General features: G+C 36.6%; 1 protein-coding gene across 1 annotated transcript; it reads right to left on the reverse strand.

Annotated features, from left to right (window-relative positions):
- Positions 1 to 12975: 12975 nt before the first annotated feature.
- LOC132316510 (ethylene-responsive transcription factor ERF109-like) lies at positions 12976 to 13515 on the reverse strand. Its single transcript, XM_059814983.1, has one exon. The coding sequence runs from the start codon at positions 13513 to 13515 to the stop codon at positions 12976 to 12978; it is 540 nt and encodes a 179-aa protein (XP_059670966.1).
- Between the last annotated feature and the right edge of the window lie 6747 nt (positions 13516 to 20262).

The raw sequence follows: 20262 nt of genomic DNA on the forward strand, positions 1-20262 counted from the left end.
AACCAAACACACACACACATCAATATTGCAACACACATTTCCCTTATTAATCACTTGTTAAGGGTGTAGAAGAGTATTATTTGGTGGTGACCTCTAAACCCCAAGATCTCTCTCTTACTTACTCTTTATTGCATTCAATTATTTAGTTTAATTTGCTCTCTAGTTAATCAACCAACCAACTATTTGTTTGATCACTCGACCTACTAACCCTAATAGTGATTCCACAACCAAATCCGACTCCAATCCCTTGGGACGATCCCTACTCACCCTAACTATATTTTTAGTGAAAGTAGTAGTGGCTTTTATAAATGTAAAACTTGGCCCTCGCCTTAATGCACACTCTTAAGCTTGTGGTGAGGCGACACACTATCAGTTTTTGGTGTCGTTGCCGGGGAATAGGCAACGTCGTATTTGTGGAATTCATTAGGAATTAGTACTTTTTTTATCGTGTCTTTACTTTATTTTTTTTTTCTTTTGATTACTTATTGTGTTTGTTCATCTTTGACAAGGAGCATTGAGCTAGGAAGTAAGCAAAGGAGCTAAGCAAGCAAGGAAAAGTGCTAAAATTTTAAAAAAAAATTTGCTAAGTTAAGCTATAAATTTGGAGTTGAAGTGCTAAAGGACCTTTGTGAGACTTTCTTTACTCAATCTCTTAGTCAAATCGTCGGCCCGCGTGGAGGCTTGTTTTTAATTTCTTAGATAAATCGTGAGCCCGCGTGGAAGCATTTTAATTATTCTTTGCATTGTTATTAAAGCATGGGAGTATGGGATCATTGTATATGGAGGAAGTTTGTTAATTGTTGATTTGTTACGAATGAGGAGTGCTTGCTTGTTTTGTTGTGATTTGTGTGTTACTTGTAGTCTTGTATAGACATTGTCATATCACCCGTCCTAGGCATTCACATGGAAAATCTAAAGGGTAATCTTGGCTACTTAGACCCACGTTTCATGCAAAACCCACCTCTTAATCAACATGGCCTCGGAGTTTAAGCTCCAATTCCTCCAACGGTCCTTCGTGATCATTATAATCTTCATGCATACCATGCACCTACTTGCATTGTGTTGCCTAATTTTGAGGCTAATCAATATGAAATCAAGCCCGAGACCATTCAAATGTGTCCACTCTTTTATGGCTTAGATGAAGAGGAACCATATAGGCATCTTAATGAATTTCTTGAACTATGTTCCACCGTGAGATACATGGATGTCCCGAAGGAAATTCTTAAATTACTTTTCTTCCCTTTCACGCTTAAAAATAAAGCAAAGCATTGGTTCAATACTTTAGGGGTAAATTCAATAACATCTTGGGCACAAATGCAAAATGAGTTTTTTTTTAAAAAAAATTACCCTGTAAGTTTGACCAATGTAATGTGTGCTTCAATTAGAGAATTTTCTCAAAGGGAAGGAGAGTTGTTGCATGAGGCTTGGGAAAGATTGAATGACTTGCTAAGAAACTGTCCACATCATGGTATTCCAAAATGGCAAGTTGTCCAATACTTCTATGAAAGCCTATCCGACATGCAAAATAACATAGTTGATACCTCATGTGGAGGTTCGTATTTTGGAAAGCATGAAGATGACATTTGGCACCTTTTTGAAAAAATGAGTGAAAACTCTTTGCACAAATATTACACTTCTCGGCTTGATCATGGTTTTAATAAAAAGGAAAAAAGTGTAACAGTGTGTCAAATTGAAAGTTCAAGGGAAATTGTAGCCGAGGTTAAAACTCTTTCTCAAAAACTTGATCAATCCTTGTTGAATCAAAAACCGGCTATCAATTCATCTCCTTTTCATCATACAACTCATCTTTGTGAGCCTTGCATGACATGTTCAAGTGTTTTGCACACTACTTTCAATTGTCCCCATGGACATGTTGTCAATGAACACTTTGAACAAGTTAATGTTACATTTCCTCACCCTAATTCAAATGCATATGTTCTATTGTGGAATGAAAGCTCAAGCCCTTATTAAGCTAAAGATTTTCAAAGAAAATACATTCCACCTTATAAAAGAAATGGAGGTTTTCAAGGGTTTGTTTCTTCTTCTTTCCATCATCAAAGAATGAATGACCTCTCACATCCTCAAATGTATGATTCCCAAGTTGTCTTTCATTATCCTCAAGCACTTTTTAGTAATTCTACATTTGAATATAAGGTTTTGATGGCCTTGGGTAGCTTAGAGAAGAATACTAACTTGTTGCATTCCCACTCTCAATCCATATCAAAACTTGAATCCCAAATTGGGACCATAGCTAATGCATTGAATGCAAGAGAAATTGGGAAATTGCCTAGTTAACCCGAGAGGAATCCAAAAGCCTAATTTTGTGTGGAAGCAAACCCTACATCAGGGTGTTCTTCCCAAGCTCAAGCGCAAGCCATCACCACCTTGAGAAGCGGTAAGCAAGTAGACAATAGGGTTAAACTACCAAAGGAAGATAGTGAATCGGTGCAACCTAAAGTTGTCACCCATCCAATTCCCTATTCCACTCCTACTTCCTTGAATGAAAATGTTCCTAATCGGAATTCTCAATCTTCTCCATCATCCTCTCAAATTACAAAGTCTTGTGAGCCAAAAGTTCTATTCCCTTATGCTTTAAAAGAAACTTCGTCTTATGGTAGGCAAGAAGGGAAAATACATAACATGATGGAAGTTTTTATTAAGCAAGTCAACATAAATCTTCCTCTTTTTGATGCCATTAAGCAAATTCCACCTTATGCAAAATTCTTGAAAGATCTTTGCACACAAAAGAGGAAGAGTAAGGGACCAAGCCCCAAAAAAGTGTTCCTCACGGAGCAAGTGAGCTCTATTCTTCAACAACACACTCCACTTAAGTTCAAAGATCCCGGTGCTCTAACTATTTCTTGTGTAATTGGAACCCATGAAATTCGTAGGGCTCTTCTTGACTTAGGTGCAAGTGTTAATTTGATTCCTTACTCCGTATATGTCCAATTAGGATTAAATGAGTTGAAGCCAACCTCGATGGTGCTTCATATGGCCGATAGATCTGTCAAAACACATAGGGGCATGGTTGAGGACATCCTCGTTAAAGTGGATAAAGTCTACTTTTCAGTTGATTTTGTAGGTCTTGATACCGAATCGGTTGCTAATCCCACCAACCACATCCCAATCATCTTGGGAAGACCATTCCTTGCCACCGTAAATGCAACAATTAATTGTAGATCCGGGATTATGCCCCTTTCTTTTGGCAATATGATGGTCAAACTTAATGTTTTCCATGCAAGTCGACATCCCATAGATGAAAATAAGTGTTACCTTGTTGATGTGTTAGATGAGGTTGTTGAGGAATCAATTCCAACGATGGTAATGAAACAACCAATTGAGGATAGTCTTTTATCTCTTTTATCCGATAATCCTCTTACTTCTTGTCTTTTTGAAATGTATGGAAATTATGGGTTTGATGATGAAAGATCAATGAATGAAGTAAGCAATCTCATGGAATTTGTTGCAAGCTTAGATTTTCCATCTTGGAAAACTCCAATAGAACCTCTTCCTCCACTCTTTAGCACTCCACCGGTTTCATCTTTAGTTTCTCCACCAACTTTTGAGCTTAAAACTCTACCTTCCAATCTCAAGTATGCATTCTTAGGACCAAAAGAAACTATTCCAGTTATCATTTCTCCAAGTCTTGAAAAAGACCAAGAAAATGCTCTCTTAAGTGTGCTTAAAGAAAATAAGGAAGCCATAGAATGGAGTGTGGCGGATCTTAAGGGAATTGACCCTTCTATTTGTATGCATCGCATACTTATGGAAGATGATACAAAACCCTTTAGGGATGCCCAAAGGAGACTTAATCTAAACATGAAGGAGGTAGTTAAGAAGGAAGTTATCAAACTCTTAGATGCCGGAATCATTTATCCAATCTCCGATAGCAAATGAGTGAGTCCAACTCAAGTAGTTCCCAAAAAATCAGGGATTACGGTGGTTAAAAATGCAAAGGGTGTGGAAATCTCTAAGTGTACCGCCAATTCATGGCGTGAATGCATTGATTACCGTAAGTTGAATGCCGCCACTAGAAAGGATCACTTCCCCTTGCCATTTATTGATCAAATTCTAGAGAGATTGGCCGGGCAACAATATTATTGCTTCCTTGATGGCTATTCGGGGTACAATCAAGTAGCCCTCGACCCATTAGACCAAGAGAAAACCACTTTTACATATCCATTCAGCACATTTGCTTATAGATGGATGCCTTTTGGTTTGTGCAATGCACCCGCCACATTCCAAAGGTGTATGATGACAATTTTCTCAGATATGGTGGAAGAGTATCTAGAGGTCTTCATGGATAATTTTTCTATTTTTGGGTCTTCATTTAATGCATGACTCAAAAATTTAGATCTAGTGCTTAAGAGATGTCGTGAAACCAATCTTGTACTTAGCTGGGAAAAGAGTCATTTCATGGTTTAAGAGGGTATTGTTTTGGGTCACGTTATCTCAAAAAGAGGAATAAAGGTAGATAAAGTGAAGGTCGAGCTTATTTCTGAATTGCCTCCACTTTCAACGGTGAGAGAGGTTCGCTCCTTTCTAGGTCATGCTCTCTTTTACCGCCGTTTTATCAAAGGTTTTAGCAAAATTGCTTGACCCTAGTGCAATCTTCTTGCCAAGGAAACTCCTTTTGTCTTTGACCAAGCATGCTTAGACGCTTTTCATAAATTGCGTGAATTATTATCATTCGCTCCTATCATGCAACCTCTTAATTGGTCATTGCCAGTTGAAATCATGTGTGATGCTTCTGATTATGCCATGGGAGCAGTTTTGGGACAAAGAGTGGGTAAACTTCCTTGTGCCATCTACTATGCAAGCAAAACTTTCTCGGGAGCTCAATTAAATTACTCCACTACCGAGAAAGAATTACTTGCCGTAGTGTATGCTCTTGATAAATTTTGTTCCTATCTCTTAGGGTCCAAGGTTATTGTTTATTCTGATCATGCCGCCTTGAAACATCTATTGACAAAAAGGGAAACAAAACCTAGGTTAATTAGATGGATTTTGCTTCTTCAGGAATTTGATTTTGAAATCAAGGACAAGAAAGGCACTGAAAATGTGGTTGCCGATCATCTTTCTAGGTTATCGATAGAGCCTACCCCTAATCTACCAATTTGTGACTCTTTTCCGGATGAACAACTCTTTCAAATTTCCAATGGAAAAATGCCTTGGTTTGCCGACATTGTGAATTATTTAACAGTAGGCAAGCTACCAACTTCTTGGTCGAAGAACGAAAAGAATCGTTTCTTTACCAACATCCGGAATTACTATTGGGAAGACCCTGTCTTGTATCGATATTGTCTGGATCAAATTATGGGAGATGCATTCCGGAGAGTGAAATTCCAAGTGTCCTAGTGTTTTGTCACACTCTTGCATGTGGTGGGCATTTTAGTGCCAAGAAGACCGCCTTGAAGGTTCTTCAAAGTGGGCTCTTTTGGCCCACTATTCATAGAGATGCCTAAAATTTTTGCAAATCATGTGAGAAATGTCAAAAGATGGGGACAATGTCTAGAAGAAATATGATGCCCTTAACCAATATACTTGTTGTTAAGATATTTGATATATAGGGCATTGATTTTATAGGTCCATTTCCTGTGTCCTATGGTTTTCAATACATTCTTCTTGTCGTCGATTATGTTTTCAAGTGGGTGGAAGCATGTGTTACCAAAACAAATGACCATTCCGTGGTCATTCAATTCATTAAATCCAATATCTTTGCTCGTTTTGGTATGCCAAGGGCTATAATAAGTGATGGAGGAAAATATTTTTGCAATCAATTCTTGAAGCACTTATTTCTTAAGTACTCCGTCACTCATAAAGTAGTCACTCCCTACCATCCTCAAACAAGTGGGCAAGTTGAAGTGTATAACTGGGAAATTAAGCATATTCTTGAGAAAACGATTAACACCACCCAGAAAGATTGGTCAAGGAAGATAAATGATGCTTTGTGGGCTTATCGGACGGCATATAAGACCCCCATTGGCATGTCTCCTTATAGGCTTGTATATGGAAAGCCTTGCCATCTTCCGGTTGAGTTAGAACATAAAACCTTGTGGGCAGTCAAAAAGCTCAATCTTGACCTTGATAAAGCCGGAAAGAATAGACTACTTCAATTGAGTGAATTAGAAGAATTGAGACACAATGTTTATGATAATGCCAAACTCTACAAAGAAAGAACCAAAACCTTTCATGATAAGCATATTGTGAAAAAGTCTTTGGAACCTGGTCAAAAAGCATGGCTTTTCAACTCTAGACTGAAACTCTTTCCTGGGAAATTGAGAACCAAATGGGAGGGTCCTTATGAAATCATCTCTGTTGCACCTCATGGGGCGGTTGAAATCAAAAATTTGAAGAAAAGAAACATTTTTAAGGTTAATGGACAGAGGTTGAAACCTTACATAGAGGGTCAAGTCTTTCAAAGACATTTGGAAGCTGTACATCTAGTTGACCCGGTGTATGAAAACATAGAAAATTGCATTAACAAGGGACCAAAAGCTTCTTTTGAACTTGATCCAATAAGTTCTTCAAAGAACCATTTGTTGGGTGGAGTTCAAAGCATCTATCACCCTAACAAGGAGGGGATGCATTACAAGATCTTTGATCCGAGCTAAAAAAGCCCAATGTCTTGCTAGAGACGTTAAAGACTAGCAAAACATTTCGTAGGGTGTCAAAACCCTATTCCTCCTTCATTTCTATCTTAAATTTCATTTCTTGCGAAGTCTAGATACTTATTTTTGGTTCATATACATGGCTAGGGACTGTGATTAGGATCACATGAACTTTTATGTTGTGATTGAGCATTCTGCATAAGTTCGATCGATCTCAAATGAGAGTTCGATCGATCGAACTTCCATCTGCATCCAACACTTAGAAAAAAATTCGACCTGCATCCAAATCACCTATTTGTCCTATCATTTGAACTTATTCTCAGATTCAAAGTTCGATCGATCTCGTGCTCCAACACTTAGAAAAATTTTAAGCCTGCATCAACCTACATATTCCAGCTCTCTGTCTCATTGATTGAAATCATTTCAAGATCGATCTGAAGTTCTTCGATCGATCCAACTTCAAAGTTTGATCGATTTTGAGTTCCAACACTTAACCAAATTTTTGAACCAAAAACCTGTATATTTTTGCTCTCTGTCTGATCGATTGAACATTTTGTTCAGATCGATCTCAGTTCTTCAATTCTCTATTTTGACTTTTATTTGACTTCATTTGACTTTTTAATTTTTTTATAAAAAAATCCAAAAATATTTTCCATTTTTTAATTTTAGTTTTTAATTTTTCAAAAATTTAAAAATTCCAAAAATACTTTGAAGAGAGATCATCACAGTTCAATCGATCTGAAATCTCAGTTCAATCGATCGAATTGATCGGGAAAAGTTTTTAAAAATAGACCTTGAGGATCTCAAGATCGATTCATTAAATCGATTTAACCCTCCAAAACCCTGTCCCTCATTCCCGTCACCACTGTGCACCCATCTTCATCATCTTCTCCGACAAATCTCCGGCGAGATCCAAACGTTGATTCTCTCTCTTTCCTCTCGAATTTTCATCTCCATCTTCCTATCATCTTTTCTCGCGACTTGAGGACATGACTAAACAAAAGTATGTTCGGACACATGAGCCTGCAGAGTCCTCCCAAACTCAGATTGCCCATTCTTCTGCTCCACCTGCACCTGAAGCTCTTGATCAAATAGCTAGCCTTGAAACACAAATGCAGGTTTTGGAGGATACCCTGCTTGCCATTAGAGCTGACATTGCTTCCTTCCGTGCAGAGATCATGGCTGCACTTGCTGACTTATCTAGGAAAATCCGCGGAGATCGCCCTGCTAGTCCTGCATCCTCTGCCTGAGACTCCCTGACTCTCTATCTTTTTATGCTCTATATCTATGTTGCTAGTCTACTACATTATTATATTTGCAGCCAGTCTGTCGGCTTTGATCTTTTGATGTATCCAGTACTCTATTTTCTTTATATATGCTTTTGTTAAGGATGTCATGTGTTATATTCTTATATCTGTATGTTTAACTCCATCAAGTACATCACAGTGACTTCAGTGAGAGAGTGCTACCTGATTTTCAGGACCACCCTTATACCTCTCTCATTGCTTTATTCCATTATCTTATTTACACTTGCATGTCCACTGTGCACTGTTTATCCCTTTTTGTTATCTGATGAATTTATCCGAGTATCAAATTTCAGGACCACAGTTAATCCCAAGTTTGAGAGGGCCATGCCACCCACTTTAGATACTTCAGTCCTAGCCATTCTTTGCCTTAATTACACCGGTATACTCTTTCCTTTTATTCTCTTTGCACATTGAGGACATTGTGCCGTTTAAGTTTAGGGGTAATGGTGTACTGTACAGTGTTAACTTTAAACTTCAAAATTTTGAGCATGACTTGTGTATTTGAGAGATTTTCCATGATTGGTCCATATTAGCAATGATTTTGATCTTTTGAGAACTATATTGCTTAAAATTTAAAATTACTTGACTTGAGAGTCCAATACTCCTTGTATGCCTTATGGATGCCATTTAGGAGTAAATTTTTTGAAAGATTGATATCTTGCTTGCATTTGTGGTCCACATCATCTTGATTTTATGATTGTTTTGGGATTCACTTTAGGATTGTACACTAGCACAGGCGCATACTAGCATTCATTTATGGGGTACATGCTTTGTTGATTATTGAATTGGTTATATTCCAATTGGGCTAGTAGTGCATTGAAAACTTTCATTCTTGACAAAGGTGGATAACAACCCCTTTTCACTAAGTAGCCGAGATTCTAGCCTCATCAAGCACTGAATTTCTCGTGCCGAAAGGTGGAGGGCCCAAACTCTAGGTTAATAATTGAAAAAAAAAAAAAAAAATGAGTGAAAAGAATAAGCGCACCTAGAACAATAAAGCTTTAATAAAAAGGTCCACTTTTTGTCTTGATGATCGGTACTAGATTTATGTGCTAGTTTGAGGGTAAGGATGTGATTAATTCTTTAGTTGGCTTAGATAGCAACATATTTGATGTCGGTCCACTCAAAAAGGATTTTTAGAGTTGTTTTGATTTGCATGATCATTTTCTTGATGTGTGGAGGACCATACTTGTTTGTTTGATGTTGAGATTTTAGGAGATTGCTTAGAAATGTTTGAAACATTGCATACTTGAGGTAGTTTTGTTCCAATACTTGTCTGCAATATTAGTGCCTCTTTTGAAAGAATGAGCTTAATGTTTGTGGGTATCATTTCTGAAAACCCTCACGAGACTTAACTCGTCCACTAGGGGTAACCTAGGTATTTAAAAGGCTTGTTGCATACGCTAAGTGCAATCATGTTCCCTACGAAAGTGGCATTATCCATTTATTATTTTCTAGTTTATAGTTGTTTAGTTATTCATTTCATTCTTTTACTTTTTAGTTCATTGCTAGGGACTAGCAATATTTAAGCTTGGGGGTGTGATGAGCGTTGAAAAGTGCGTATTTAAACCTCTTAAGCTTAGGCATTCTAGTACCCTTATCTATCTTACTTTACCGTTTTAGATTGATTTCGTATTATTTCCATTTTCATGCACTTATCCCGAAAATAAGCTAACTCTGCCAAATAAGAGTAAAAATGAAGCAATTCTGGGATGAATCAAAGAAATGAGCCAAGTGGAAGGAAAAGGAAGAAAAATGTGGAAATTAACATCTTTGATCGATCTCAGATCAAAGTTCGATCGATGCAACATGATCGAGCTCAGCACTTTAAGATGGATCAGAGTCATGATGACATTTTCAGATATCTCAAAAGTTCGATCGATCCAACATCATTCTTCGATAGATCAAACTACCTTATCCTTATTCAAATGATTGATCTTATTTAGTTGTACCACCCTACAAACCACTTTTGTCCTTTTTCCCAAAAATATCTTCGAAATATCTCAGATTTTTTTTTATCCAAAAAGCACCGCTATTGAGGATCGATCCAACTTCAGTTCGATAGATCTCAGCCATGTTCGATCGATCCAAGTCCAAGGTTCGATCGATCAAACTTCCTCTAGTGCGAAAAAGTTAAATTTCCAGCTTACAAAAAGTTATCCTTTATCCAATCATTAGGGAATATTTGTTGTACGACCCCAGCTTATTTTGGGTGTCATTTGACCTACCTATATAAGGATAAGGATTACTTTTTACATTATATCATATCATACCTTGTAGAACTCTTAGAGAGGAAGCCTAGAGGAGGAGGAGGCTAGAGACACCATTGGAGACTCTTAATCAACCAAGGAGCAAATCTCTACCATGGAGTTAGCCCTTGAAGGTTGAAAAAGCACTATTATGAGTGGCTAAACATCCTCTTGGGGCTAGAGTTAGCCCCAAGCATACTTTCTACATCTTGATTTTGTGTATTATTGAGGGATTAGTGTTGTAATATATGTTTTGGCACTTTTATATATATAGATCTTGTTTATTCAATGATTTATGTGATTTAATGTTTCCAATTGATCATTTCATTTTATCCATATGTCTATGTATGCTAGAATAGATGTTCATGTGTTTGTCTCTATTTCTTATGTTATTGATGCATGTCTATGTGTATTAATGCCATAAATCTAGAGATTGTCAAAACATTGTGCTTAATGGAATGCTCTTGTAATTTTTTTGATGGTTCATGCTCATTTCTTGATGGATTGTGCCTCTCCCTTAGCTTAATTAGTTTAATTTCATGTCATTAGCTTAATTATATTATAGTGGTAGCATAGTTGTTAGATGGGAGGACAATCCATACTTGTTGTTTGATGTTCCATACTTTTGAATGCAAGTAGCATATGTCTCTAACCTTGTGGTGTATTTGGCTTGTGAGCTTAATCAAAGGATTAATGACTTGCTAGATATATTATGCTTTTCACATGCTATTTAGACAATATATACTTAATTGTTAGATATATTGTGTTTTTCACATGTTGTTTAGACAATACATACTTAATTGGTCACCCTTGATAATTGAATCAACCAAACATACACACACATCAATATTGCAACACACATTTCCCTCGTTAGTCACTTGTTAAGGGTGTAGAAGAGTATGGTTTGGTGGTGACCTCTAAACCCCAAGATCTCTCTCTTACTTACTCTTTATTGCATTCAATTATTTAGTTTAATTTGTTCTCTAGTTTAATCAACCAACCAACCAACTATTTGTTTGATCACTCGACCTACTAACCCTAATAGTGATTCCACAACCAAATCCGACTCCAATCCCTTGGGACGATCCCTACTCACCCTAACTATATTTTTAGTGAAGGTAGTAGTGACTTTTATAAATGTAAAACTTGGCCCTCGCCTTAATGCACACTCTTAAGCTTGTGGTGAGGCGACACACCATCATACAACTTGTCAAATTTTTTCTTCCAAAAAAAATAAAGAAAAAGAAAACATGTCACAATAAAATCATATTTCTTTTTTCATTTTTGAGGGAAATCAACCTTACATGTGAAAGTGAAAAGGCAAGAGTTCTTGATATTTTTCTCACAACTCAATCAGCTAGCGGTGGAAATAGGATCGAAAAGAATAAATAGATGATATTTTGCTAGAAAACAAAAGTTGCAGCGAAGAAAATAAGAAGAAATAAAATAGATAACGGCTAAGTATGTGACTAAGGCCATTTGAGCAAATGGATAGTTTTTAAATTTTATAAAAAAAATATTCTTTAAGTTGTTTATTGTACAGTGAACGCTTTGTTAAAAAGACCTATTTTTAAGGTGTGACAATTAGTGTTCGTGTGTCATAATCGTGTCATGTCGATATAAGGAAATTATACTAAATAAGTAAATCCAAACATGACCTGTTTAATACTCGTGTCAGGAACCATCAATAATAACCCGACCTATTTATTAAAAGGGGATGATCTGTTTATCAAAATGAGAAATTTAATATTCAATCAAATAATAAATACTAGAAATTTTTTTATCACAATTAACTTAAATATTCAAAATAAGAAGAAAAATCATAAGGCGTTGTCAAAGTTTATGTTAAAACGACTTAACTATGCATAATAATTGAGTTTAAACAAGTAACATATTACATATGACATATTCATAATTATAACATATTGAGTTAAACTGGTTACATGTGTTCACCCCCCTCAATCCTAACCCGACATGATTAAGTAAATGGGTTAATCATGTCAATCCGTTTGAAACCTGAACCTATTTAAGGATAACTCAAACTCATTTATCTTGTGTCGTATTCAAAGTCGTGTTGGTGAGTCATATCGTGATTTGCCACCCCTGCTTATTTTGGATTCATCTCCACTATTTTTTAAAAAGGAATCAATGTCGAATCCTATACAGAATTATGAGTCTTGAAGTAAAAAAAAAAAAAAGCCCATTATTATAATATTATTTGTGCCAAATGGACTTAAAAAATATAGGACAAATAAATTCACAAAAAAATTATATTTATCAGATTAAGTTGTAAAACTGAGGTCAATAAAAACTCGATTCCATTAAATATGATGGACACCGCAACTGTAAATATATATACGAAATAGGCCCACGCAATTTAACACATATCTGTACGTAGGAGAATAGTCTGATTCATAAATGTGGACTCGGCACTGTCTGATTCATAAAAGTCTGGACTCGGCATAGTCTGATTCATAAAACATTTCTCTAAATCACTATTTCAATAAATAGTGATATTCTATCCCATTAAAGCAGCTAGCTTATATTTGACTCTGGTGCCGAGTGCGCCAAAAATCTAAATCATGCATGTAGGTTGTGATTATTTATATTAGTATTAGCTCTTGATCCTCCCAACTATATATATCTATAGTTGACGAAGCTCTTTCCAAAACTCTTCACTCTCTTCCACATTTGTCTCTGTCTCACTACTCTTCATGGATCTCCAACGAGTTGGGTCTGAGCACTTCATTGTTGCCGGACTGTGAGCTTTGTGGCGTATCCCTGTCATTTGCATTCGGATTAAGCTCTTCATTTTCTTGGTTCGTTTCGGAGTTTGAGTTTGATCCGTCTGTATAATCGATCTGACAATGGGAAGTTAAGCTTGGCTCTGCTGGCTCCGCGGAACTCAATGGTGGCCTCGTCGTAAGCCCTCGCCGCTTCCTCCCCTGTATCGAACGCGCCAAGCCACACCCGGGCTGCTCGCTTAGGGTCTCGGATCTCCGAAGCCCGCTTCCCCCACGGCCTCTGCCGGACTCCCCTGTACTTCTTGCTCTCACTTATCTGTTTTTTTTCCTCTTCATTATTTGGCGGGAAGAACTTGGTGCCGCCACTTTTGGAAGGCTGGTGGAGGGGTTGTAGTAGATCAGTGGTGGGATGATCACCATCGCAGCCGCTGATCACGTGTGTGAGAGCCGAGACGATGATGGAGTGTTCTTGTTCTCGGGTCAAATGAGAAGAAGAAGAGGACTTTTCCGTTGAGGATTTCTGAACTTCCCTGGGGTTCAATTTGAAGAAGATGAAGAAATTTTGCCGTGAAAAGTTGGCAAGGCCGGGGATGGAGGATTTCATACTTTTATAGACGTTGAGGGAGTCCACGGGGCATCAGCTTGACCGCCGTTATGTGTGGCTGACAAATAAATAGTTGGAAGTTTATTTAATATCTTTTATAATAGTATTATATTGAGAAGATATTCAAGGTAAAAATATAGTATATATAATATTTAAATTTTAGCTTTTGCGTTTAATAAACAGTTTTAATAAATTTAGTGTTTAAAATTAATACAATATCAAACAAGTTTACAGATTAATATATTCGTCACTTAAAATTTCAACGCTTAAAATTTAATAGTAAATTTATAAACTAAGATAATATCATTTTTTTTATATAATAAATTTAGTCATGCTCTTTAATTTCTTTATTTATCACTTTTTTAAATTTTGCAATCAGATACTATGCTTATGTGCATTTGTGATTCATCAGTTATGGTAATTAGACAAATATTGTATATAACTTTTTAAGTGATTGTATTTAATATTTAATATAGGACAATATTTACCCACTCAAGATGGATAAGTGATCATAATCACTAAGGTAATAAAATTACAAATGTAGAAATAATTTTTAATTGTAAAATATAAATTACATCTTGAAACTAATTTTTTTTAATATATATAAATGATAAATCACATTTTGATTAAAAATAAAATTTACATTTATGATTTAATCAGAAGAATGTATTTAGTGTGTCTGGTAACCGTATGTGTCTGCATGGATGCGTGCAATTTATGCACAAGTATGGACGATTCTAAATTCTAATAATTCGATGCACGTGGGAGCACGTACTCCTGTTGAGTATGTAAGAATTGTGGTGCGTTATTCTCGTACGTACCTACACTTGTCTTTGTTATATTGGGTCGCCATGCATGTGGGAAGGACAAGTAGGACCCGCACACAATCATAAAACGGACAAAATTCCGTTACATTTGGTCGTTGGATTGTTTGGTTGTCTCAAAGCAATGTCATATTCTATTGAAAAATACTTTTGAAGTCATTCGCCCTTAAATAGCAAAATCCCTTTTGGTATTTTTTCAGGTTTTTATAATCTATTGGATCTGAAATTTATTGACGAGACTTTGGATATTATACTTTTTTTAATAATTTATACTAATTTTTCAGGTTTTTATAATCTTCTTATCTGAGCTAGTGTAACATCTTAGATATTCACATTAAGATTATGCGTGTGAATTACAAAAAAATGTGTTGTAATTAAAAATTAAAATAAAATAACCTGATTTATATAATATTTTAAAATTAAGAATAAGATGGATAGCAAGTGTTATGTTATCTGAATAGTTAAATTATTTTATGTGTTCGAATCTTATACCCTCTACATTCTCTCTAACTATTTCTTTTCTTTTCTTTTTTTCTTTTTTTTCTTTTTTTTTTATATCACTTGAAAGGCACAAAGGCTAAGCCAAGAGGCAATACAAAGACATAAGCCAAGCCAGATAAAGATATACAAATCATGAAATAATACGATAAAATGAAGAATAGGCTCCAGATTTATTGAGAAAGAGTCACCGCTGTAGAACGAAAATCACTTAGGGAGAAGAGCAGCAAACTGGAATGACTAAAGGTTAGACCATCATCAAGGCAACAGTTCCAAAACTGCATCCATAAGGCGCCTCCACACACCCAACCCCGCACAAGATCAAATCAAGCCAGAGAAAAACAAAAATCGATCTAGATCAGAAATCTAGCAGAAAGGAAAATAACAAATCCACCATGTCGAGTCTGAAACAAACCAAACAAAACAGATCTAATCATACAAAACAAAAAAAAGGCGTGAAAAACCACCCACATACAAACTTATTGTGACACGCCGATATTATTAACATGTGGGAGGCAAGTAAAGTAACTTCTCCACTTCTATGGAAGGGAGCTGGGAGCAAAGTAGAAGGGGTCGAGCACCTGCGAGAGAGAGATGAGGAAGAGAGAAAACTGAGGAAAAGTTGAGGCAGCTATCTCTCTGACTATTAACCCTTAACAATTTTGCCATGAATATATATATATATATATATATATATATATATATATATATATATTAAGATGGATGAAATTAGTATGAAAAGTTAGGAGCTTACTCATAGGATTTCTCCATATCTTCTTTCTTAATCTATGACTTCTTGTTGCTGACCTTCTGACTTTGTCTTACACTGTAATTTCACATCTTGATGATTTTTTAAATATTCTACAATTTACATAGCATGGCTCATTAATTTGACACGTACGTCAATGATTTGTACAACTTTGACTTTCTATTTTATTCTGAAATTAAGATATGATATTAAAATAATTATAATTATTCGTTAAACATTTGTCTGAATTACTACTAGATATTATCTTATTGAATGATTCAAGACAGACCAACATCACAAAAAAGTTGGATTTATATATAGGCTTATGATCGTTTGGGAAAGAGATATCTCTCCCATATTTTGGATGGTTACATCCCAACAAATTCAACAATGACCAATGGACTGTTACCGACCTTATCTTTGGCAGGAAATGGGAGGGCATATAGTCCAACCTTTGCAATTTGCATCAACCCCATGGCTTTGCTAGATTCAAACCGGAATCAGAGGGAAGGTCGAATGGGACGTTGGTATTTGATCAATTGCATGTGACTGGGAATGTGCTCGGGGAGAAAACAAAGTCATTATTCAAACAGAATACTATTGGAAAAGTAAACACCCCAATCAAAAGAAAGGAAGGTAGAGTTGATATTTCACAAGTTGCAAAAATCTCATATCAGTGTCGGACACGTATTCTAGTACCGATATTTTTGTGAAATGTCCAAAAATTATTTTTTATTAGACACGAATAGAATACGCAGGGAACACGTATTGGACTTGACAATTTTATTGGAATTTTACTTTTCGATCTATTTGATTATATGGTCTGCATATAAAATCATACCTGTATGTGTTTGACTGTAATACTTGATTCTTCTGATTTTCGCTAAAATTATATAAATTTTTAATTTTTTATATCATTTTGATTCTTCTAATTTGCGCTAGCTATAGTTTGATGCTTCTGATTTGGATCTGTTGCTTGACATTACTAATACCTCTATTTGGTTGTTGAGTGTACTCTGAAGATAAGGAAATTGAAAGCCCTCTTCTGATTTGCTAATCATAGTTTGATGCTTCTGATTTGAATATGTTGCTTGACCTTACTTATACCTCTATTTGGTTGCTGAGAGTACTATGAAGAGAAGGAAATTGAATGATTGATAAAAAGCTGCTGCTTCGCCGTACTAGCTAGATATTGGGCGGTGAGAGAATCTGACCTTCTAAAATATTAGTCATGATTGGAGGAAATGGCATGCAACACCCATCAATATACAGCCTATACATATTATAATATATACCAACATACAGTTTCTGTGTTTGAGTAAGGGTGTGCACAAGTCTCAGTTGCCATATCCAAGCTAGAGCAAGGAAGTTCTTCTCTCTCACGAGAGTTCTCAGTTCTTTTGAGTTTCTTTGTCTGAGAAGAGTTTTGAGTTTCTTTCCTGGTGCTGTGTGATTTTGCTGTGGGTTGCACGTGATGCTTGTTCCCAGCTATTCGCGTTTCCGGTTTCGCTTTACTCGTGAGGTTTTCTTCTTGTGGGCTTGGTGGCTTCTTCTAGTGTTGTTGTGGTCTCTAATTTCTGTCTTTGTTTGGGTGGGTTCTTGGCGGTGTAGTCTGGTGTGTGTTTTTTCTTCTCTTTTGTGTGGGTTGTTGGTCGGCGTTTGTCGTGGCTCCGCTTGTGGGAGTGCTCCCGGATGGGGTGGATAGGGTTCTGGTATTGCATGGGACGGTTTCATGTCTCCAATCTGACTTTCCTTTCGTTTCTTCTAGCTATCGTGTTCTATAGTCTGTGGGGGAGTGGTACCGGAATCTGTTATATGCCTGGAGTGTTTCTGGGGAGCGGTTGTTTCGCTTCTCATCATGCTTGGAGGTGCTTCTCTCTTGTTGCTGGATTCTCCGATGATGGGGTTTTGCCGCTCCATCCATTCTGGCATGTTTTCCTTCGCCTGCACGCTGTCCTCGGTTTGCATGGTGTCTGGTGACGTGTCCTCTTTTCCCTCACACGTCTTAGTTCGTCTTGAATACTTTTGTGGCTTGTAGAGTGGCCGTTTGGCAGGAATGTGCTGTGTTGTTCCACCCACGTTTACACTCACTGTTCCTCTTGACTATACTTGTGGTGGCTAAATCCACTACTTGTTCCTTTTTTGGAGTTGGGCTGGTCCAATTACAAGCCCAATTGCTGTTGGATCGAACTCTTCTTGCTAATTGTCTATCTGACCTGGCCCATGTGGCTACTCTTATGATAAATCCTTCTCGAGCCATCCCTTGGCCGTTGTTTGGGTGTCGTGCTCCGCTCTTCCCCTTTGACCCAAGTCATATGTTTGTCGTCTCTTTTTTAGTTATAATTTTCTCTGTGTGTTGTATTGATGTCTGTCTTGCCTCGACGTTGGTTTGGGCTTGGACGCCACCCTGTCTCCACCACACTGGCATCGACATTTTCAGTCTGGATGAGGCCAAAGTCCTTCAGCTTTGGTGTATACCGCTCTGGTTGTTCGTTGTTCATGGCCTTGCGGCTATCACTATTGGGAGCCCTTTGAATAAGTCCTTCAAGGGACCACATGCTCCTCCCTGGATTTCTATTGGTCATGACATTACTTATCAAATTCCTTTGTGGGATATTTCTCACTTGTTGCAGTCTTGGGTGTTGGGGCTGCTTTATATCTCTCCCGGTGTTTTGCGATTTGGGTGTTCTCCGCTTCAGGTGTTCTTACGGTGTTGGTTGGTGCTGGTGCGTGGGAAGGGTGCTTATCCAGTCTGTTCTTGTGCGTTCGGCTTCTTCTTTTTAGCATCAATTGTTGCTGTCCACTCCATGGATGGGCTCAATCCAAGATTGTTCTCTGCTCCTCATTCTCCATGTATTGCACTGTGTCTGTTATATCAGTTAGACTTTGTTTCTACTTGTGGGTTCTGTGGTCCTGTCTTGTTAGGTCTTTTGGTCATGTCTGTTATATACGTTACGTTTTGTTTCGTTTGTTTGTTTTGGATGTGGTTTGTGTATGGTTTGCTATGTCTCTTGTAGATGCCGTAGGGCGTTGCTTTTGCCAAAAAAAAAAAAAAAAAAAAATTTGAATGATTGATATATATATTTATTATATTCTTTTGATTCCAAAATATGGTTAGCTTTGATCAGCCAAGCTGAAAGCCAGTTTGTTTTGTGTGGCTGATTTTTTTTCTTTTAAATTTCTTCGCACTTACGAAAGATCAATGGTTAGAAGACTAGTTTGTATATTTTTACTGCAATAAAAGGGAATAATAAATTTTTTTGTTTTCTAATGGTCTTACTGAAAATGCATATTGTGCATCATATGATTGATGGTTGTTTGTAGGGGTGGTAATTCGTATTCGTGAGTCGTATTCGTGTCGTGTCGATATAAAGGTATTATACTAAATAGGTAAACTCAAACTCAATCCATTTAATAATTGTATCAAGAATTCTCAACACTAATCTAACCCGTTTAGTAAACAAGTAAACGTGTCAACCCGTTTAATGACCTGTTTATCAAAAATAGAAAAAATTTGTCATAATTAACTCAAATATTCAAAATAAAAAGAAAAATCATAAGGCATAGACAAAGTTTATGTTGAAAATATTTAACCATCCATAGTAATTAAGTTAAAACATGTAACATATTATATAAGTCAAATTCACGATTATAACATGTTGAGTTAAATGGGTCATAAACAGGTTACACGGGTTGAACCCCTCAACCCTAACCCGACACAATTAAGTAAATTAGTTAATCGTATCGATCATTTTATTACCCAAACTTGTTTATGCCAAACCTAAACCCTTTTAACTTGTGTTGTGTTCGTATCATGTTGTCATGTTATGTCGTAATTTGTCACTCCTAATTATTTGTTTAGTAGCATAGAAAAGAAAATTAAGGGCATGAGACTTGTCTACCATGGGATGATGGGATAGGAATGGTAGCATGGGGTTATTTGGGGAGTGAAAAGTAGAGTTGATGTGTGTTAAACGTTGACAATTTCTTCACCAAATATTAGTCCACCAATGAGTCCAAATCAGCTAAATTTATGTTTAATATTTGTCCATCTCATTGACAATTTCTAAATCCTCCTTTTCTAATTGGACCCAATTCTCTATTCTACTCTTGCCGCCTGTATATGAGGACACATTTCTTGCTGTTGTTGGGTCTCCTTGCTCAAGGCTGAAATGTCAATAAGGGAGAGAGAGAATATATATTAAAAAAAATTTTATCCAAATTCTTTACACTGTTATCATAATCAATACCGTAACCGTGACTAGTACAATAAATCATAGAGAGATTGCACTTTTAGCTTACATCACAGGAAGCTTCAGTTTGAACCTATAAAATACCCATGTGTCTTTTGCTCTGGGATATAAAAGTGCTTTCGCTTTCTTTAATAAATCATAATCATCATAAATACTTATATCACAAATGAAAACTACCATGCTAAAGACTTGATTTTAGACATTTCGTCATCCATGACGATGGTCCCTTGGCATAGAGAGAGATTGCACTTTTAGCTTACATCACAGGAAGCTTCGGTTTGAACCTATAAAATACCCATGTGTCTTTTGCTCTGGGATATAAAAGTGCTTTCGCTTTCTTTAATAAATCCTAATCATCATAAATACTTATATCACAAATGAAATCTACCATGCTAAAGACTAGATTTTAGACATTTCGTCATCC

Source organism: Cornus florida, unplaced genomic scaffold (assembly GCF_030987335.1).
Source record: "Cornus florida cultivar Cherokee Brave unplaced genomic scaffold, ASM3098733v1 CherokeeBrave_3.0.0_Hap2_Chr07, whole genome shotgun sequence".
In the NCBI taxonomy this organism is placed as follows: domain Eukaryota; kingdom Viridiplantae; phylum Streptophyta; class Magnoliopsida; order Cornales; family Cornaceae; genus Cornus; species Cornus florida.

What these genes read in the sequence shown, in the direction of transcription:
- LOC132316510 (XM_059814983.1), bottom strand. Translation starts at nt 13,515, where the DNA reads ATGAAATCCTCCATCCCCGGCCTTGCCAACTTTTCACGGCAAAATTTC.